General features: G+C 35.2%; 1 protein-coding gene across 2 annotated transcripts in view; it reads left to right on the top strand.

Moving 5' to 3' along the window:
* Nucleotides 1–20,707, top strand: part of LOC106882930 (sodium/potassium-transporting ATPase subunit beta) — a 42,070-nt gene extending 21,363 nt beyond the window's left edge. For both annotated transcript variants that reach the window (XM_089347739.1, XM_014933773.3), the window contains 4 exons: nt 2,261–2,365; nt 4,827–5,005; nt 7,569–7,676; nt 8,721–20,707. In XM_089347739.1, the coding sequence (XP_089203865.1) occupies nt 2,261–2,365; nt 4,827–5,005; nt 7,569–7,676; nt 8,721–8,960 (632 nt within the window). In that variant the 3' untranslated portion in view covers nt 8,961–20,707. The remainder of the gene's footprint in view (nt 1–2,260; nt 2,366–4,826; nt 5,006–7,568; nt 7,677–8,720) is intronic.
* Nucleotides 20,708–22,110: the final 1,403 nt, after the last annotated feature.

Below are 22,110 nucleotides of genomic sequence, written 5' to 3'. Positions count from 1 at the left end.
GGCATCGTATGCTGTTCAAACTGCTTCAGCCTTTGGAATATCATCCTTGCCGTATGTGGCCGAGCATTATTCTGATGGAAGAACACCTTTCATCTTGAAACCAAACATGTTTTTTTTCTTCTAGTGCTGACTTAAGCCACTCAAGCTGTTCGCAGTAAATCTCCTTTGTTATTGTTTGGTTTGTTCAAAGTGAACTAAACCTTTCATATCCCACCAAACAGATAACGACTCCTTATATGGGTGAATACCTTCTTTAGCCTGGGGTGCCGGTGTTTCTCCTTTCCATACCCACTGTTTACAGGCTTGACATTTTTATAGAGAACCCATTTGTCACCACCAGTCACTATTCAGTCCCCAAAAGGTTCATTCATGAGGCATGACAACAAAGAAGAACACACATTCACTCTCTGTGCATGATTAGACTCAGAAAGTTTGAGGAACCTGTTGATCCAATTTGCTGACTTTTTCAATGGCATGCAGGTGCTGATGAATGGTTAAATGACCAAATCCAAGCTCCTCTGCTAGTTCTTCAACAGTTATGATGGTTTTTTGTTCCACCAGAGTTTGCAGGATGTCCTCATTGAGCTCTACAGATCTTCCAGGATGAGGCTTGTCTCCTTGGCTGTAGTTTCCAGCTCAGAATTTCTGGAACCACCATTGACACTGGCTTACACTTATTGTCCGATCCCCATATATTGCATTAATATTCTTCACACTTTCCATTGCTTTGTTGCCTTTATTGAACTCATAAAGCAAAATATACCGAATATGCCCCTTTGTCACTTCCATTACAGCTTTGAAAAATATTAAAATTGAACTACACTCTTCAAAACTTGCACTAAGAATAAGTACAAGGTAAAATTAGTACCTACTTTTATAGCAAGTTGAAGCAGGTAGCAACTTTCATCACCTGGTCCAGCAATTTGATGCTTCTGTAATTATTCTTGTATCGGGCATCACCTTTGCCTTTGTAGCAATTGAATGGGGTTGATCTAATCGACTGCCCCCCCCCCCCCACCAAAAAATTCAGGCCTTGTGCCTAGAGTAGAAAAGAATATTGCTCAAAATTAGTAGTTCTCAACCATTTTTTACCTATGGGCCCCTTTGATTACTGTTCTATTTTGATGGACATCCATAGCCATTTGATGTTTAAAACCTAATTTTAGAGTTACTTCTTTCAAAATTCCCACTTTATTTTTCACACATTAACTTGTATGAGTTGAACTAAGTTAAAGGCTTCAGGAAGAAATCTAGCTGTTTCTTGCAACAAATACATTTAAAACAAAATTTTATTTCAGGGACCCCTAATATACTACTGTGACTCCCCAATTTACTAATTTGCTTGCATGGACCCCTGTCAGAGGTCATATGGACTCCTATTGAGAACCATTGTTCTCAATGTATCTAGAAATACAGGATGGTCATGGGTGGCATGCTTGATTGCAATGGACTACTTTTACGCAGCACTGGTATGGGTGCTTTTTATGTGGCATCAGCACCTACAAGCCTGTGAGATTAGGGATGCTCAGCCAGAGAGGTTTGCAGGGTATGAGCCTGTCTGTAAGGACAACCACTTTTACTTAGACATGTTAAGCTAAGTAAAAGCATGGTCATCCTTGCAACTCTCTCCAGCTGAGCATCCCTAATCTTGCAGGCTCATGGGTGCTGGTGTCAAATAAAAAACACTAGTGATGGTGCTGTGTAAAAATACCCAGTACACTGTAAAGTGGTTGGCATTAGGAAGGGCATCCAGCCATAGAAATCATGCCAAAACAGACAGGGAGCCTGAACAGCCCTTCAGTTGATCAGCTCCTGTCAAACCGTCCAACCCATATCAGCATGGAAAATGGACATTAAATGATGGTGATGATGATTTTGATAATCACTGTCTCTATTTTGTTGTAGGCATGTTCATTTCAGAAATAGCTGTAGCTTTGCTTTTTTACTTCACCCATTAAAACTTCTCCAGAGATATCCTGACACCTTCTTCAATATTACAAACATTCAACATCTCTCTCTCTCTCTCTCTCTCTCTCTCTCTCTCTCTCTCTGTGTGTTGCTTGAGAAACAATAAAAACACTTAAAATGTCATCAGACAGAGATGAAAATTATATTTTACAGTTATCTTTTGACGACTTCTTACTACTGACTTTGAATTTTACTAGTTGCCAATGAATTATTTGATAAATTTCAATTATTTAAATGGTTTTAAAATATTTATAAAAACTCTAAAATAATATCTTATTTCTCCTTAATGCAGGTGTAGTTGTTATACCTGTAGATATTGAAGGTCCTGTATACTTTAGAGTAAAGGACATGGATCATGCTGCCTCATATATAGCAAAGATTGAAAAGAGCCTTAAAGGTATGATTCATATCCTCATCACATTCATCATTTTATGCTCTTTTTTCTACATTGGCATGGGTGGATAGGTTCTTCCTCTGGCACATATGGCAACTGGTAACTAACCAATTACCAATCTTTGCTCTTGTATATATGTATATCATGACTTTCACACTCAGTTGCTTTTCCTATGCCCAACCATTTTAGAATGTGGGCTGTGGTGTCAGTGACACAATAAAACACACAGAGGGGTGTCTGCATCAGAACTCTTCAGCTGTCTTATCTCTATGCTCTGTCAGTTTTTATTTACACCATCAATGCCTATCCAAAGTCTTCTAAATGGGTTACTTTGCTGCAGTTTGCAGAGTCCGTACTTTCTCTGTATGATTAGAGCAGAACCTTTTCTTCAAATATTTTTGGGTTCATTCAAAGTGCTCAGCTTCCTAGAAATGATTGCTTTCAGTCATCATCATTTAACATCTGTTTTCAATGCTGACATAGGTTGGATGCTTTGACAGGAACTGACTGCAATGAACACTACTCACTGCTTAGGCATTGGACCCCAATGCATGCCCTTCCTAACACGAAACATTTTGTAGAATGTACTGGATGCTTTTTCCATGGCACCAGCATCAGTGAGGTCACTTAGCAAGACAAAACTCTTTAACAGAGAAGGCAGTAGCATTGAGGTGATGAGGTTTTATGTCAGGTGATGAGAGGTTAAGAGTATAAATAGAGGGATAGAAACAAATGTCTTGCAGTAGAGGAGATATATAGCTACCCCAGTTAGAAAAGCAGGGAGAGGAGATTTTGAAGAAGATATTGGGACACACCCTGACGAGGGAGGGGTATATAAATGGTACAGAAGATAAGATGGGGTGAGTGATCATGTAAGTTTGTAAAAGTGTAGGAGGTAGAGGTGAGGGAATGCAGTGAGTTGTGAACACAAATGGAGGGAGGGAGGATGTTTGTGGGAGGAGTTGTTGGAGAAAGGGACATGAAAATGAGCAATGTGCTTTCAGGGCCTCATTTTTGCTTAGATAAGTGTATCTTCTCAAGCACAGCAAATCACTGATCAACTTAGTTCTTTGTCATCTCTATGAGGCTCAACATCTGAAGGTCACTTTTCACTGCTTTGTCCTATGTCTCCCTGGGTCTATCTCTTTTACAGGTTCCATACGCATTTATGGATCAGTATGTTTTATGCAGCTATCCTCATCCATATGCATCACATGACCATACCAAGAAAGTCTTCTCCCTTGTACACTTCATCTGATGCCTCTTATGCACAGTTTCTCTCTCAACACATATTTTATCATACATGCACACTGACATTGCACATTCAGTGGAACATGCTAGCTTGATTTCTTTTGGGCCTTCACACATCCTCTGTATTCACAGCCCACATCTCACTACCCTGTAGCAATACTGTTTGTACACAAGCATCATAGTATGGCACAAAGAGGAAGTCATTGGGGTCTGGAATGATGGAGTGGTTGGCCAATAAAGGAGCTCTAATTTGTTGGCATGGGATAACCCTGCAGTCTGTTATTGGCAATAAATTCTTTAATATCTCTTTTCCCTGTCTGAAGAAGACAGTTGAAAATTTAAGAAAGGAATAGATAGAATTGTTTTCAGAGTATAGTGTCTATCTTTGTACAAACTATACTCATCATGCCCTTTCACGTGTGTGTAGAGGTCTGAGTAAAATATTATTGAGGAGGATTTACAGTTGTCCGAGCATGCATGCCTCTCTTCTCCACTCCATCAATGTTTATCCAAAGGAAAGGTCACCAAGTTGGAGCCAATACAACTTGGCACTAGTGTCATCACAAGCATTCCTGTCAAAACACAAAGAATTAAAATAGATGTTGCAAGACTTGTCTTATAACAGTTTCACCACTCATCTGCCCAAGATCGGTGTTTTTCTATCAACCCCAAACGGATAAAAGGCAAAGTTGACTTTGGTGAGATCTGAACTCAGCATGCAAAGAGTCATTACAAATACTATGAGGTATTCTATCCAATGCTCCACTGATTCTGCTTGTTAGTTCTACTTCAGAGCAAGGCTAAAAATTTCAGGGGCAGGGATAAGTTGACTACATCAGCCACAGAATTTAACTGGTACTTATTTTATTGACTTCAAAAGAATGAAAAGCAAAGTTGACCTTGGTGGATTTGAACTCAGAACATAAAGATGGACAACATGCTGCAAAGCATTTTTGCCCAGCTTGCTAATGATTCTGCCAGCTTACCACCTTAGTGTTACTTCAGATATTTGTTTCCTGCAAAGAAGTTACTGTCACAGATTTTTAAAGTCAAAACAAGATGGAAATCTTTTATACTTGTATTGATTTATATTAGTAACAGAAGCAGAGTAGATCTCAAATCATTTATTATTTTCTTTCATCAACAAGTGTGTTGATACATGAGCTTATTATTCTATATCTAATTGTTAATATTAGTTTTACTTTCATTTCAGAGAAGCATGGCATAAAATGTCATAAAGATGGGAATTGTTCAATACTAACAGATAAGAAAGATGATAGTGTTCAACAGCTAGAAAAATCAGCTCTTTTCCCTGACGGTTCATTATGTAATAAGAAAACTAATTTTGGTTTTTCCATTGGCAAACCATGCTTTATTGTTAGAGTCAATAAGGTTAGTTCTCTAGTATTTTTCTTATATTTTATTGCATATTTAGTAGTTTGTTATGCATGTTATATTTTCATCACTATTTTACATTTGCTTTCTATGCTGGTGTAGGTTGGGTGGATTTCACTGTCAGAGTTAGCACATATTTAGGGGATCCTTCTCATGTAAATGGGTTGGGGACCTTATTGTATTCATGCTTCATCCTTGGCTTGATTTCTGTGGTTGGATGCCTTTCCTAAGACCAACCACTATACAGTGTACAAGATGCTTTTTTAGTAGCACCAGAGAGATGTCATATCCTTGATAAAGCTAAAATCATCTTGCTATCTCACACTTTACAGAGTGTACTGGGTACATCTTTTGTGGCACCAGAATGAAAGTGGTACCATGACCTTGACATAAGTGAAGGGACCTCACAGTCTCATTGTCTTTGTTTACTCATCAGCCTCTTTACAGATGTGGAGCAGATCTGATAGAGGCAGAAAAATTAGTGATGAGGTGCATATGTGACAAGGAGTGGAGTGATAGGAAGGTATAAAATTCTGAGATCGATGTGTATATTCAAGGCAATGCAATGTAGAAGGGATGACAGAGGTGTATGTAATCCAGAAGAGAGGGAGAGAGAGAGTGATGACAGAGGCTTAGGATACATAGGAAAGAAAGAACAAGTGTATTCTGGCAATCAGAATGATATGTGGTGATGACAAACAGTATGGGGGGGGGGGAGAAGGAAATAGAGAGAACTGGGAACAAGTGGTCCGATGTAGTCACCTATACACAGGATATGTGATGGGGACAAGTGATGTGAATGGTTGCATGGAAAATGGGAAATAGGTGGGTCTTGTACACGTGAGTGGTTAAAAGCAGCATTGGGGAAAGGGTCAGAATAAGTGCAACAAAATCCTTAGTTACACTGAAAGCAACGTGTGTCAAACAGAAGAGATCTACTGTCATCCTCAGACATATTGGAAGCATAGAGAATTAAGAAGTCAAGGAAGTGATTGATAGACATGTGGTAAGTGTGGCTGAAAGATTGTGATGTATGGCAAGCAGAAAATGTGCAATAAAAGCATGGGTGTGTGTGCTATATGTGATGAGCTGGAGAGATGCACTGCCATTCTTAGTTACACTGACGAATTTGAGGAAAAGATAAAGTGAATCAGAGATGAGTAATAGGAGCAGGAAGAGCAAGAGAGATAAAATCATGGCTTAAAGAAACATGGGTAACAGATAGATGTGTAATGTGGCAGATGAGAAATAGAAGGATAAGTGATATGGGTGTTAGAGGAGTAAGCATGGAGAAGAGATATTTGGAGATTGAACCTCATGAAGGAAGGGACAAAGAATCACAACAATTGGCAAGACATTGGGCTAGAGAAGACCCATCCGACCTGGAAGCATGGCAAACTGGACACCAAATAATGATAGGCATATATGAACAAGAAACTTCCTGTGAGAAATGAAAAGTGGAACGACTATTGGGAAGTGAATGCAGATTTGCCTGGGTGCCAAGCATTCTTTCCAATCCCAGTTATGGAAAAACCTGACATTTAATGTGGTGTGAAAGAAGAAAAGTTGTAAATCTAGTTGAGTTAACGGTTCCTCATGAAGATAATATGTATGCCGTGCGGGCTCAAAAGATAGACCGTTATGAAAACCTCCTCGAGAAATGTGAAGACGCAGGCTGGAAAGCGGAGCATTTTCCAATCGAAGTCGGATGTAGAGGATTTGTAGGATACAGTGTGAGACGACTGCTGTTATCGTTAGGCCTAACTAATCGTAAGGTAAATACCACCATTACCGATATCCAAACTGCAGGGGAGAAGGCTAGCCACTGGATTTGGTTAAAAAGAGACGATGAGCGATGGCTAGAGAAATATTGAGCTTTGTTTTAATAATCAGTTGATCTAGCAAGCGGGGCCTCATATCAGTGAGGGGGGCCGGTGCGCATTGATGCCGTCGAGAGGTAGGCCTCGAAACGGCGTGCATTCTCTCCTGATGACCCCATACACTTGCTGGCTTCCGGTATGCGGAGTTCTTGACTGGTAGCACTTGCATGTGCGAGTTGTTTGCAAGACATATGTATCCTCTCTTATAAGAGGTGGCTCTGTACCTAGTTAACACAAATGAATATTTTCAATAGAATGTAACTAGTTATGCTGAAAAATATGTTTTTAATTCTATGTAATATCTTTTTGAATGGCAAAGTTAATTCATTGAGAAAATACTGCTGAAAGTTGTTATTGTTATGTTATATAAGGTGGCAGAATTGTTAGCATGCCAGACAAAATGTTTATCATGGCATTCATTCTGGCTTTATGTTTTGAGTTAAAATTCTGCCATAGTCAACTTTACCTTTTAGTATCAATAAAATAAAGTATCCCAGTCGAACATTGGGGTTGATGTAATCGACTAACCCAGCTGCCACCACCACCACCACCAGCAGCAAATTCTGTTACCTATAATAGAAAGCACTATGTTAAATATCTGCCTAGAGCTTAAAAATAATTCTAAAAAATAATTTTTTTTATGAAAACAGAAGAATTGTTAATTTCTCTGTTTACTTCAGCTGTTCAATTGGAAACCTGAGCCATACGCAAGCTTGTCAGATGTCCCTTCAGAATTTCCAAAAGACCGTTATCTTGCAAATTCTATAGGAATTCATTGTTATGGAATTGTAAGTATGATAATTTCAATTGTAATGCTAAAGTTTAATAGTTTTCATGTCAAGTTGTCTCCCTTGACAAATGTAGTTCGTAAATATTTTTGTGTTTCTGTTTATTTTTGTTACATGTCTTGTTAATAATATATAGGCAATTATAGCATTTCAAAACTTCTTTATGAAGATTTCCACAATTAAATGAGAGAAATTTCAAATGTTAAATAGTTTATGAAAGCCTATTTTAACTCAATGTAATAGTTTTCATTAAAAAAAAAAAAAACTATAGCTGCTTTGTTACTAAATTTGTTGCCTCACTTATGGAGTCTTTAAGCAAGGGACATAACTCTGTTTGACTCAGTTTTCCTGGCTGACCGCCTCCAATTTCACAATTAGAAGAAAGAAACACTGCGTCAACTCTATTAACAGATGCTGTAACAATAATCAAATATCTAAATTTGCAAATACTTTATCTGCCACCTTAGATGTGAAAAGCTAATAAATCGGCAGTAGACGGTAATCCAGAAATTATTAATAATTGAAAGATATTTTTTTTTTTTGATGAGCTAAAGACGCATAGGAGTGGCTGTGTGGTAAGTAGCTTGTTTACCAGCCACATGGTCCCGGGTTCAGTCCCACTGCGTGGCATCTTGGGCAAGTGTCTTCTACTATAGCCTCGGGCCGACCAATGCCTTGTGAGTGGATTTGGTAGACGGAAACTGAAAGAAGCCTGTCGTATATATGTATATATATATATATATGTATGTATGTGTTTGTCCCCCCAACATCGCTTGACAACCGATGCTGGTGTGTTTATGTCCCCGTAACTTAGCGGTTAGGCAAAAGAGACCGATAGAATAAGTACTAGGCTTCCAAAGAATAAGTCCTGGGGTCGATTTGCTCGACTAAAGGCGGTGCTCCAGCATGGCCACAGTCAAATGACTGAAACAAGTAAAAGAGTAAAGTAGCTGGTTTTAAAATCTCTGAAAAAGATTTGAGTAGTAATGATACTAAACAGTGACCAAAATTTATATCTTGAAATTTGTTTATTTTCTTTTTCAGAATAGTCCTGATAAGGATAACCTTGGTAATGTAGTTTACATACCACCGACAGGAATACCTTTTAAATACTTTCCATATTTAAATCAAAAAAACTATGTTTCTCCATTCACATGGATTCAGCTCTTAGGTATAAGACGTCACATTGCGGTGGGTATCAGATGTAAAATTTATGTAAATAACGCCTATATTTATCACAGGAAACGTATTAATTTTGTTGATTTTTACGTTCTTATAGATTAAAATCTGCCCCTTTATCTATCTGTTGGAAATGGTCACATGATAAGGAACTAAGTGGCTGTACATCAGCATTGCTTGGGAGTTATTCAGTTTGAGTGACTAAGGTCACTTAGTTGCTTTCTTTCTGAGTAGTTTTATACATACATTTCTGTTTTCATACAAACTTAGCTTTCTTTGATACTAGAGACTTCAAGCAAAGATGTTAGTTCAATATGAATTTTTAAGTCTTGTTCTATTTCTCCGTATTGTTGAAGGCTTTTACTATTGCTCCAGTTTTAATATTTTTGACACTCATCACTTTCCTTTATCATATACTGGCTGCAGTTGTTTGTTGTTTTGGTAACTTTTGTTTTCTTTTTTTTTTTTTGCTAATATCGAATTCTCTGCTAATTTGATAATTTTTTCTTTCCAAGGAAATTAAATGCTTTCATCATCATCGTTTAACATCCGCTTTCCATGCTAGCATGGGTTGGACGATTTGACTGAGGACTGGTGAAACCAGATGGTTACACCAGGCTCCAATCTGATTTGGCAGAGTTTCTACAGCTGGATGCCCTTCTTAACGCCAACCACTCAGAGAGTGTAGTGGGTGCTTTTACATGCCACCGGCACGAAGGCCAGTCAGGGGGTACTGGCAATGGCCATGCTCGAAATGGTGTATTTTACGTGCCATCTGCACAGGAGCCAGTCCAGCGGGACTGTATATATATATATATATATATATATAAAATCATCATGATCATGATCTTGATCATTTAACGTCTGTATACCAAGCAGGGGTAGGATGGTTGACAGGAGCCAGCCAAGTAGAAAACTACCTCCGGCTACTGTGTCTGTTCTGACCGGGTTTTTACAACTGGATGCCCTTCCTAACACCAGCCACTCTGCAGAGTGGACTCAGTGCTTTTTACATGGCACTAGCTCAGGTGAGGTTAGTTTTGGCATGATTTTTTCAGCTGGATGCCCTTCCAAATGCCAACCACTTAAGAGTGTCGGCTGGATGCTTTTTACTTGGCACCAGCACTGCCAGGGTCACCAAGTAACTTGCAAGATATGGAATTTTGAGAGGGGCAGGGTATTTGAGGAGGGGAACGTGTGTTAGGGGATAAAAGGTTAGAGTGTGACAGAGAGGCAGAAACAGGTGTCTTGCTATAGAGGAGGTGCATGTCTTGCTATAGAGAAAGAGAGAAGAGAGGGAGAGAGAGAGGTGGAGAAGAAGAGAGAGAGAGAGATACAAGAAAGAGGACAGAAACAGGTGCGCTGATGTAAAAGAGATAATTGGTTTCCTAGTCAGAGAGAAAAGAAAAAGGAGAGAAACAGTGATCAAGGATGAGGGCAGAAACAGGTATGCTGCTGTAGAGGAGATCCATGGTTACCCAGCCAGAGGGAAGAGCAAGGGAAATAGAGAGATAGAAACAGCAAAAGTGTAAGGGAGAACATGAGAGAGATGGTAAAGTGCCAGGGTATACTCACAAGTAACAAAGATCAGAGCTTAGATGTGATGGTAGAGTAAGAAAAGGAGAGATACAGAGGTCATAATATACATGGTCAGATATTGCCAAGAAGGTGCAAGTAGGGAGTAGAGATTGCAGTGGAAAATGGATGTTAAATGTTAATAATACATACATACGTATGTGCATGCATGCATACATACATTTACTTATTTTTTATTTAAACCAGCAATTATAGGGAGAGAAAATTAGTCAGTTAATTTAACTCCCAGTACTTGTCCAGTACTTTTTGTAGACCCCAGTGAAACGAAAGGCAAATTTGAACTTGGAACAAATAGTTGGGATAAAGACTGCAAGGTATTTTGTACAGCACTCTAATGATTCTGTCAATATAGAAAACAATAGTTACAACACTATCAAATCTCAGGTTTAAAACTATGAGAAATTATAGCTCAAACAACTTGATTTTCTTTCAATAAAAAATTGGAAAATAAGAATACTTTTTCACTCTAAAATTGCTGTTGCTGGAAGAGCATGAAAAATATTTTTAAAAGAAGATTCAATAGAAGGTTCTGTTTAAGTAATTAAATGTTTGCCTTTAGATATGAAATGACCAAGTGGATAAGGTATTAAATTCTTGCTCATGAATTGTGGTTTCAGTTGTTGGTGTCTATAAGTTTGGACATTTAATTCTGCATAGCTTCAGTTAACTTAGCTGTTTAAAAGAGGTGAAAGATTTTTCTGATAAAGGTATGTTTGGAGAAAATTGTCTATTTAGGAAAATATTGTATATTTTATGTATTTAATAGTAACTGTAGTCCAATACTGCATCACAGTGATTTATGGAAAGATTAAGGATCTACTTTATCTCTCTACTTCAGAAATATTTTCAGAAAAGAATCTTATTTCTGTCACTCTGTGCTACAAATACCAAATGTGACCAACCAAGTAGAGTTGGCACTCTGCTACAATTTCTTGCAATGGTTGTGGCCTTGCTTTTCTCAGAATTTCTTCATTGGTGAGACAATTCTACCAGTTGACCCCTCAGGATCTTTCTGATGCACCTTTAATGGTATACATTTAGTTTACTAGTTGTCCTTACTATGCTCTTACAAGCTTCATGAGTCTGCATTGCGGTAGGTAGAACAATGGAGTTATATAGATGAAATTTCACATCAATGCTGATGTTTGAGGCTGCTCAGATGGAATGCATATGCTGGAACACTGATGCTGTCTTTCCAGTCCTGCAATCTATGTCCAGTTCTACATCACCAGTGCTTACAACACTGCCCAGATTGGGGAACTGGTTCAATTCTATTTTATGCAGGTGGATGTTGATAGCTATTTCTTGGTTCATGGTATTGCTTGCTTTCATCACTTTCATCTTCAATGTGTGTACTGGTCCTCAGCCTGAGCTTCTCCACACATTGTCAACTCTTACAGATTTGCATTGTTTTCTGTATCTATCTACAGGATTCCATTGTTGGGTCCACTGACTGTGCTTCTCATGACAAAATCAGCAGCCTGAATAAACAGTAGAGGAGACAAGATGTAGCCTTGCCTGACCCCGGAGACATTGTTGAGAAACTCTGTCACTCCAGATTCAGCTCTTATGCATTATCTTGAGTTGTCGTACAATCTTTTGAATATGTTGACAAAGCACAGTGGGATGCCATAAGACATGACAATGTTTCAGAGGGATTCCCTATGTACACTGTCGAAGGCCTTGTGAAAGTTGAGGTTGACTACTAGTGGCTCCTGGTATCAATGATGCTCCATTGAGTGAGGATCTGTTCTGTACATGACCAGTTTATTTCATAAACCAGCCTGTCCTTCATGTAGAACAAATCCACAACTTGTCACAACTCTCTCAGTAGTATTGTGCAACCTTGCTTGGGACTGACAAAAATGCAATGCCTGCCAGGTTGCCCTTATTCAGTAATTCACAATAACCACCCCTTACTGTCAATCTTGAGAAACCTGCTCTTCCAAGTAGAAGTATTGATATGCTTATTTATATGAGTAGCCCTTATTGCAACTGGTTCACATAGTCACAAGGAATTGCTGAAAAGCTTGAATGAACACAAACCTTCACATGACCTCCACAACAATAAAATGTGTTTTTCTGAAATGTGATGTAGCCAGCAATGCTAAAAACACCATCTCAGAATAAAGAATGTACAGATTTCTATGACTATTGAAATGTAGATCAGTACTTTTCATGAAAGAATCGAAAACTGAATCTTGTCACAAAACTGAAGGCATTTAAAAACATTAATTTGTATCTAGATTTAAGATTACCATGACTCTTAGATGGCATATTGCTCTTTTTTTTTAGTTTCCCAGGGCTTTATCATTGCTGTACTTTGTTTCAAAATTCTCAGACCAAATTTGTCACATACAGTGGTGCTGATTAACAATTCAAGGAAGTTACAATACATAGTTTTGAGTATATATCAGATGGTAAACCAAAACAAAGAATATAAGAGATTCAATTTTCATGGCCAGGCTATTGGTGTCTGGATATGGATCTTATTTAATTGAGAAGGAGAAAATGTTTTGGAGGAACACAGCTGAAGTCTTTAGACTAGTTGTCACCAAAAGTATTGGAGGTGATTTAAACTGACTTCTCCTATTTCTTTGGCCTTGTGGTATTCTTTATATTCTGAGTTCAAATCTCATTAAGATCAAATTCATTTTATTGGTCCTGGAAGGATGACAAACAAATTCCTAGTCAAATACTGAGATCAATATAATTGACTGACACTCTCTCCCAAACTGTTGATTTTGAACTTTAATTAGGAATTATTGTTGTGCTTTGTCTATGATGGTATTTGTGCAGTTGTTAAAGTTTTATAGCTTAGAAAGTGGCTGGAGTGGTATGTATATATTAATACAAGACTTAGTATTAAATATGGTTTGTGTTGGTTTGTAATTTGAAAGCTTGCAGTTCTAGTGTTTTCATGACATATTTGTTTCAAGCAAAGCACAGGACACATGATTTTGAGACCTCAATCATGGTTTGGTATGTCTTGCATTTTGCAGGTTCAGTTAATTATTTTAAGTGTTGTGTTGGTTCTGTAGCTATGTTAATTGTAAAATGTAATGTAAGTATTTGGTAAAGTTACTTAGTTCAATAAAATAGTTCTTTCTAATTTGCAAGTGAGGCATTGTTGTATAATCAGCTTTGATTGTAATATGGTTGTATGACATACATCATCTACTTTGGCTGTTGCTGTGTGCTTTGGGTAGAAAGCACTTAGCTTTTATTAGAAGTTTGTTGTTAGCTCTGGGGATTGTAATAGGAAGAAAAAAATTATACTTAGATTACTGTTGAGGTTTGTTTTGATTCAGTATTTGTTTGGGTGATTTTTTTTTATGGTGCTTTGTGATGTGTTCTATGCTAGAATCATCATCATCATCATCATTGGGTCAAGCTTGCTCAGATTCACATGACTCCGATCCTCCTTACTTAAGCCCTTTGCTCCCTATGGAGCTGAGGCCATTGGTGACTTTGCTCCACTGTTTTTGACTCTGGACTCTACAGGACCACTCCTTCAGTAAAAGGGGATGTTTCCCTGGAGAGAAGGCTAACCTTCTCCTAGAGATTTCTGGTCTTTAATTCTCATTGATGCTTTTGTAACTTCATTTCTTTTTCTAGGTAGGAGGTGTTGGCCCTAAGAAAGTCTATTTTTACCTCTGGGAAGAGATGGTCCATATTAGTCCAGCTTCTGTCCTTTGATCTGTTCAGCATGAGAAATCCTACCAGGTGTTTGTACTCTGCTGTGCATAGCTATCAGCCATTGGGATATACAAGCCACTGCAATGCAAGAACTGAACCTTGCAGTGAACTCTGATCCTCCACTTGTCTCTATTTTCCGTGGTATGTGATAGTTCCTTTCAGTGACATCTGGTGTTATCTGTTAACCAATCAGTTTCTTGTTTCCACAGAGCAACTAATGTGATTAAACCATGTTGAGTTGGATGTCACTAACCAGCCTCTCCTTACCTCTTCAGTAGTGTCTGCCAAAACGAAACTCTTCTTTCTCCAATTGTATTTCATACATTAAAAACCTTCATTAACCTGGGGACACTCCTACATTTTTAATGTTCTTACTATTTCCTGATCAGTTGATACCTTTGAATTATTTTTTTTTCGTGCTTGGTTTTGAGCATCCCCCCCACCCAACCATTTTCTGTCAACTTTTTGATCATCCAACAATGACCTTCCCATTTATCTGAGATTTCCTCCTCAATTTTATTTTTAGATTGAAGTTTTTCAATATTGTTTCCCTCTTTACGACAATCAAGATTTTTTTTTGTAAATTTAGCTGTAAATTTTGGATAAAAATTCTAACTCAAATTAGTGTTTGCTAATTAGTATTACTGATAAGCTTGTTAGTGTTATTCCGGTTGGACTAAAAACAAAAGCTGCAGAAGTTTTTTTTTATATATAAGGAATAATTAATCATAGATTAGAGTGAAGGTGAGACATGGCTGTTCAACACATTCAGGAGGGAAGTAACTTCCAGTAAGAACCAACTTAACCCATGACAACCCATCCAATCTATACAAGAAAGGCAGACACAGAGATAATGGACAATGAGAAAGGTTTTAGAGAAGTAAGATCAACAGGTAACCTCAGAAGAAATAGAGATGATGTTTGTTATCAAAAAGAAAAGGATGAAAAAAAAAAAACTTACAAAATGTATATGAGAATTTTTAGAAATTTATTTTGTCCAAAGTACATTGTTTTTGTTCTGTTTTTTTCTTCTTTTTTTTTTCCATACTCGTGCACTATGTACAGAGTGTTGTTTGCCCAAAGTAACATTGCTGTTTTTCACTCATGCACTAGGTACTGAGTTTTATATGCCCCAAAGTACATTTTTCTCGACACTCAGGCATCCTCATCAATATTATTATTATTATTTATGTACTGAGCGTTGTAATTGTATTATACTGTCATCATCAAGAAGTTTACATTATCCAAAACTTTGCAGAACAGAGAATTTTGGAAGTCGGACATTAATAAAGAATGTTAACTTTCAAGAAAATCCACAAAATTAAAAAGTCCAAATGGGTTTGTTTTTGTTTTTGTTTTTTTTTTCCTTTATGTACAACAGTGGTTTCAAGAAATTAGGAATTTCAAGCTGTTAATTGAAACACATACACACAAAACAAACAAGGAACAACAACAACAACAAAAAAAAAACCCACTAACATTTTCTTTCACAGCTTTTAAAATAACCCAATACAATTATTTGAGCATTCTAAAAATCATGGTAGTGAAAATAACATTTCCAAAGATCTTAGCAGCTCAACTAGTGCCCATTAAATTTCAACTGACAAGTTGGCCATTTTTCAGTCTCATTTTATATTTTTTTAATAAGAAATTCTGTATAAAATACACAATTCTTCACGACAAATTTTTTTAAAAACTTTTTTGCTTTGTTTTTTTTTTTTTTTTTTTCTTTAGTTTCATTTTTACTGAAAATGTATACCATGTTGCTATATTGATTATCAAAAGAAAATTAAAGCATCATAGCTTAGATTAAAATGGTCTCACAAATACAGATTGTCTTCATTTGGAGTTTTTGTTCTCCACCGAAACTGCTTTTATTAGAAGCTTAATTTATTCCTGAACAACAGATGATGATGTTAGAACATAATTATTCAAACACAGCAAACTTAAATTACAATACAATACAGTTCATCTTTAAAAAAAAAAAAGTGGTGTAATATCTCTATTTTTTTGTTGTATATGTTGAACAGGGTATCAAGCAACTGCAGTTCAGGCTACAATACAGACATATGCACACAACATACAGAAGACAATAATTTAAAATTGTGTATGTTCTACATATTTTGAATTACCCATTTTTATTAGTTCCCATTTGAAATGATTTAAAGTATATTGGAATTTTAACCAATATATATATATATATATTGAATAACCTAACACTTATTAATTGGTTAGCTACAGTTTGTTTAAATCTAATGTAAAATCAAATACTTATCTATTAATGTGATTTTTTAATGTGTTTTATTTATAAAATAGTTAAGAAATTGATGTCTAAAGAACAAAAAAACACTTTAAACTAACACAATGGATATTTACTGTTCAACCATTGGGAAATTTTGCCAAAATTCATTTAATTTAATCAAATTCATGTCTTTGATTTAAATATTTTCCCCCTTTTGTACAAAACCAGAGTGTTTGTAAATATTACTACCTCATTGCATAGCATTGGTGCTTATACTACAGAGACAAATTAATGGCTTACCTAGAAGAAAAGGACTACAGCTTATTTCTCTATAGAAATGAACAGTTATTTCTTTTATTTAGGCATTCTTAGGCCAATTGTTACTTTTAGACTAGGAGGGGAAATATATATAATTAAATTAAACTTAAGTACTTCTAATTTTTATTGAACCTTGAGCAATGAAATGCTAAGTTGATATTAAGCTAGATTTGAACTGTTTAAAAAAGTCTATTTTTTAATATATTAGTGACTATTGTAAATGTTAATTCTATCTTTGAAATCACCATGTTATTTTCAATTAAAAAAATTATGAAAGAGTAGAATCTCTACAGTATTATTTTAATTTTGACATCAAAAGAACATGTTATTTTTATGCTATAGTTTATTAAACATCACAGTAGTATTTTGGTGTGGTGAGAGATGTAATTGGTTAAACAGTTCTGAATTATGAATTATAGCTCTGGCTATGTAGGAAGTCGTAGACTTAGCACTGAAATACTAAAAAAAATACTCAGTTATACTGTGCTCAGTACATCAATGAACTATATTGAGCCAGTAAGAACTTCAATTGTTGCTGCTCAATTCTTCTGACTGGAATTATTGGCTACTAGGTGTCACTGCTCAAAATATCGGGAATCATTACAGAGTGTAGTCTACTGATTATAACAACTGAAACTGATTCAATATTATTTATGTGATTTAAAAGTTTCAAGTATTTTAAAAGGAAATCATAAAAGATTTAAAGTTAGCTTACATTTCCCTACTTTTAAAACTGACCTAGTTTGTTGCAATGTCACCTTGGTTTTATAAAAAATACACACAAAAAAAAACTGTAAATGAGCTGTATAAAAGTTGCTCAATACCTTATTGTGTTTAAACTAGACACACTATTTGAATGCTTTATATACACAGTCATCTCAAGTTATGTAGTCAATTTAAGGCTCTATATCAGTATTTGTTAAAATTTCAATTTTTTTAAAATTTAAAATATCTCAAAATTTAGATGCAGTAAAAAAGCGAAATTATCTACAATTTCAGATGTACAATTAAAATTTTTTTTAGAAAAAGAGGAAAAGACAGTCAAACGCCAGTGTTGGTAAAACTATGCTAGAATACAAATTGATTGCTTACATCTAAAATTCCAAAATTTAAGGAAATAGAATTAATTAATTCGAAATGATGGCTTGATACAAATTATTCTGATATGATATAAAACAAAATGCTTTGAGCCAAAACTCTATCAAAGTAAACAGATTTTAAATATACTGATGTTTGTAAAATAAAGCACCTGTTTAAAAAGAAATTTTGCTTCTAAATTTCAATAGAGGCCTCCAAGAAAGCAGTAAATATCTCTAGAGTTGGGTTATTTGGTTATAAAACCAGTTGTATTTTCTAAATTGTTTATAACTATATTTTAATGTGGATGGGAGATGAAAATAATATAATTTTAAAGTATCTCTTTGAATTTAATCTGGAAAATAAGCTTATATTTAAGATAGGTTCTGAGCTTAAGCCTTTTAATACCACCACCGGTTCTACACTAAAATGATTTAAATTCAGACCTTCAACCAAATTTTCATTTAATTTATGTTCCAATACCAGCTTAAAAGTGACAGTTATTTTCCTAAATTCATTGTTTTCAAAATTAATAAAAGTAATGTATTTCAACAGCAATATGGTAACAAAAGGGTTAATTTTATACAGACATTTTGTAACTTTTAGCGATGAGGATAGTATATCAGTTTAGGTTTTATGACAAAGGGAAGAAATTAGTGTTGAGATCAGGAGCACGAACCTAAATAAACAATATACTTGAGCTAAATGGATAAGGCTAGTTTTAGTTATGCATTATGAAAACATAAATGAAAGTTAGACTATGATAACAGCGGGAGAATTAAATTTTAAAAACCTAATCTGACATTTAAATTACACGGTCAATGTGCAATTAAATTTCAGCTGCTTGGAGGAAATTGAAAGGAATTTAGACAAAGAATAAGAAAACAAATATTCGAAATTAACTGATATATATTGAGAGGATTAACTAAGAAGAGAAAAATTATAACAATAACACCTTATCAAATGCATAAATACTGCCAATCTCCAAATTTCATTATTTGTTTATAATAAATAACTCAACTTTCTTTTAAAATGTTTACAAGATAACTACAGAAAAGTATGGATAAATATGACAGACAACTAGTTCAGTAAATACATTAGCTGAAAGGTAGCATTTCTTTTTCATTTATATATATATATATATATATATATATATATATAATGACTAGCAATGATAAAGCTATAGCTGAGCTGTAGGTTATGTATAAAAGTCTATGGCAAAAACTAAAGACGCACATTTTGTTTTACCAAGAGCTGAAGTAGGCACCCACACACCCCTAAAAAACACAAAAATCCCCACAAAAACAAGAAGAAACAACAAAAAAAAACATGTCACATAATGTACTGGGAACTTAGAATGAACTGGAGCCCAGAACCAGAAAATAATGTGATGTGTACAGTTAGAATATTGTGCAATATAGTAATTGCCTCAGCACCAAAAAATGTTAATTTCATTTCCAATATTGGTCATTTATGACGACTCCCTCTCTCTTTCTCCTACTCTCTCTCTGTACACACATACACACACACACAGCTGCAATGTCCACTAATGAAAACTAAGAATAGCAAAACCATCTGAGAGCATATATTAACATCTTTTTTCTTGTCAGACAATTTATAATCTAAAGCGAATGGTTTTTATTTCAACTGAGCTTGGTTGTAAATCAGAGAGCAAACATAAGATGTATGAATGTTTTGACTAGAATATTTCAACATACTAGCTGTCACTGGTTGAAATGATAGGATGTTTGACTAGCAATTGAAGGGATAGTAGTTCTATTCCTATCATCAGTGCTACTTTGTGTTTAATGACCAAACATGCTTCAGTCTCAACAGACATTCCACCTAGCTGTAAATATGTGCCACTGGGCATTTACTATGAAGCAAAACTGCAAAATTAACGAACATTTTGTTACTTTAAATTGCTGTGGCCAATTCTTCCCTTGGCTTGGAGAATGACCTCTATCAGGCTGACTTGCTTTAATGACAAAGACTTCAATGATGTCCTGATGTTTCAATGGTTTACGAAACTCATGACATTCACAAGAATTATTAAAAAAAAAACAATTTTGTGTGTTGAAAGGTAGACTGGAGCAGAGTGATTAGCTTTGACAAAAAGCACAACAGAATTATACTTAGTATTCTGTCACATTCACCCCATGGTTATTGTGCTTCAATTATATATATATATATATATATATACATATGCATGCACACACACATATATGTATAAGATAGTAATATCACACTAGTGTGAAATGAAAGTATTCAATATTGCTAGGTAGAGTAGAGTAGCATAATTCAATTCTGTGTAAGTAATTACTTGGAGTTTCTCATTCCAGCCCCCAAATCACTCACAAAAACTTAGAATATATATATACACACGTGTATATATGGATGGATGATTCTTCAGCATGTTTGATCAATTGCATCATTGTGTTAGTGGCTGAGCATTCCACAGACACATGTACCTTCTACACAATTTTCGGGCAGAATCAGCACAACACTGTGTGTGTGTGACAAAAGCTGTGCCCTCCTATCAGGGGTATAATCCTTGTGACAGGCTTCTATACCATTTCTGTTTCACCAATTCTCAATTTCACTCAAGGTACAAGCTAACCTGAGGCTGCAGAAAATGGCATTTGCCTTTTGCTTCAAGACCACAAATTAAAAGGAGGAAAGAAATGTTGTTTGAATTAACCCAGACATGATGGAACATATTTTAGCAATCCTGGAAGGAAAAAAAAAACTAAATAAGATAAAGGAAAAGACCTTGTAATTCAACAGGTATGCCTTCCATTGTAGTCATGAAAAAACACCTAAAAAACTACCACTTAAACTGAGAGAAATGAAGTTAGTGAAGTAGAGTTTGGGAGGGAGAGAGAGTCATTTAAAAATACATAAGAAAACAAACATAGCACCAGCATTGATTTTTTTTTTTGTTAGTTTTTAAAGTGACATTTGTTAACAGGAATTTATCAGAAGTAATTCTTGAATTTAAGATTAAAAAAAAAAAACTGAAAATACTGACATTCCTATAATATATCTAATGTATTTTATTATCATTATTATATATATATATATATATATAGTTCATATATATATATAATTTAATGTCTGGTCACAGAATACGATAATCGTTTCACTGCTACTATAAAAGACCTAAATCAGGAATAGATAAAAGTTAGGCACTGTGGTAATTAATAAATTACATTAAACATACTTCCACACACACGCTCACACACATAGACACATAGATGAATATATGTATTGTTTTGGACATTAAGCTGAAAAATGAAGTACAAGCCCCAAAAAATATCAAAAGCAGAATATATATATATATATGTTATGTATGTTAATTCAACAATGACAAAAATGACAAGAAGAACTAATACAAAATATTCTTACAGTAAATAGGCACTAATTGTAATTTCTAGAAATAATTCTGAAAGATCTTTGGCAGATCATTCGGACTCATTACCATAAAAGATTTTTAAGAATTGTAAATTCAAGGAAATTCATAGCACAATTGTTTCCTTTAAAAATTGTTCAATTTCTTTTTGGGTTTTCGCAATTCTCTTTTTTTGTTTTTTTAATTTTGTTTTTGTTAAGTTCTCTTTTAACAAAACATTTCAGCAGCTAATGAAAATTTATTCTTAGAAGAATTGTCAAAAACAAAAACAAAAAAAAAGAAGAAAACCACATATATATATAATATATGGTTCACTAATTCACTTGTCTGGAAACACTTGAAGTGTCTTTATAGATATAAAGAGTTGGTGGTATAGTTTTCAACCTGTTAAATAAGACCTAGAAAGGAAAGATAGAAGGTAATATCTATATGATAGATAATGGTTTCAAATTTAGGTACAAGGCCTGCAATTTTAGGTGAATTGGGATAGTCAATCACATTGACTCCCAGTGCTTAACTGGTACTTATTTTATTGACTCCAACAAGATGGAAGATAAAGTTGAACTCGGAATGTAACGAGTCAGAAGAAATGCTGCTAAGCATTTTGTCCAATATATTAACAATCCTACCAGCTTGCTTCCTTATCTAAGTTTTAGATAATAAAAATACATCTCAACCAGGTAAAATTTCTTTGGTTCATTGCAACCTATTGTTCGGAGAGAGGAGCATATTGATATTTGATTGAATTCACATTTGGATTTGAACTTATAATGCTGTGGGCCAAAACTAAATACTATTAGGCATTTAGCTGAGAACTGCATTTTATATCGAATGTTGTAATATTAATTTCTAACAAACACAACAAACCAAAAATTTTGGGGAAGAGAGCAGCTAATTACACTGTCCCTCAG

Source organism: Octopus bimaculoides, chromosome 2, assembly GCF_046866305.1.
Source record: "Octopus bimaculoides isolate indiv1 chromosome 2, ASM4686630v1, whole genome shotgun sequence".
NCBI classification, from domain to species: domain Eukaryota; kingdom Metazoa; phylum Mollusca; class Cephalopoda; order Octopoda; family Octopodidae; genus Octopus; species Octopus bimaculoides.
Note: the sequence above shows the minus strand (reverse complement) of the source record. Positions and strands in the feature narration are given on the sequence as shown.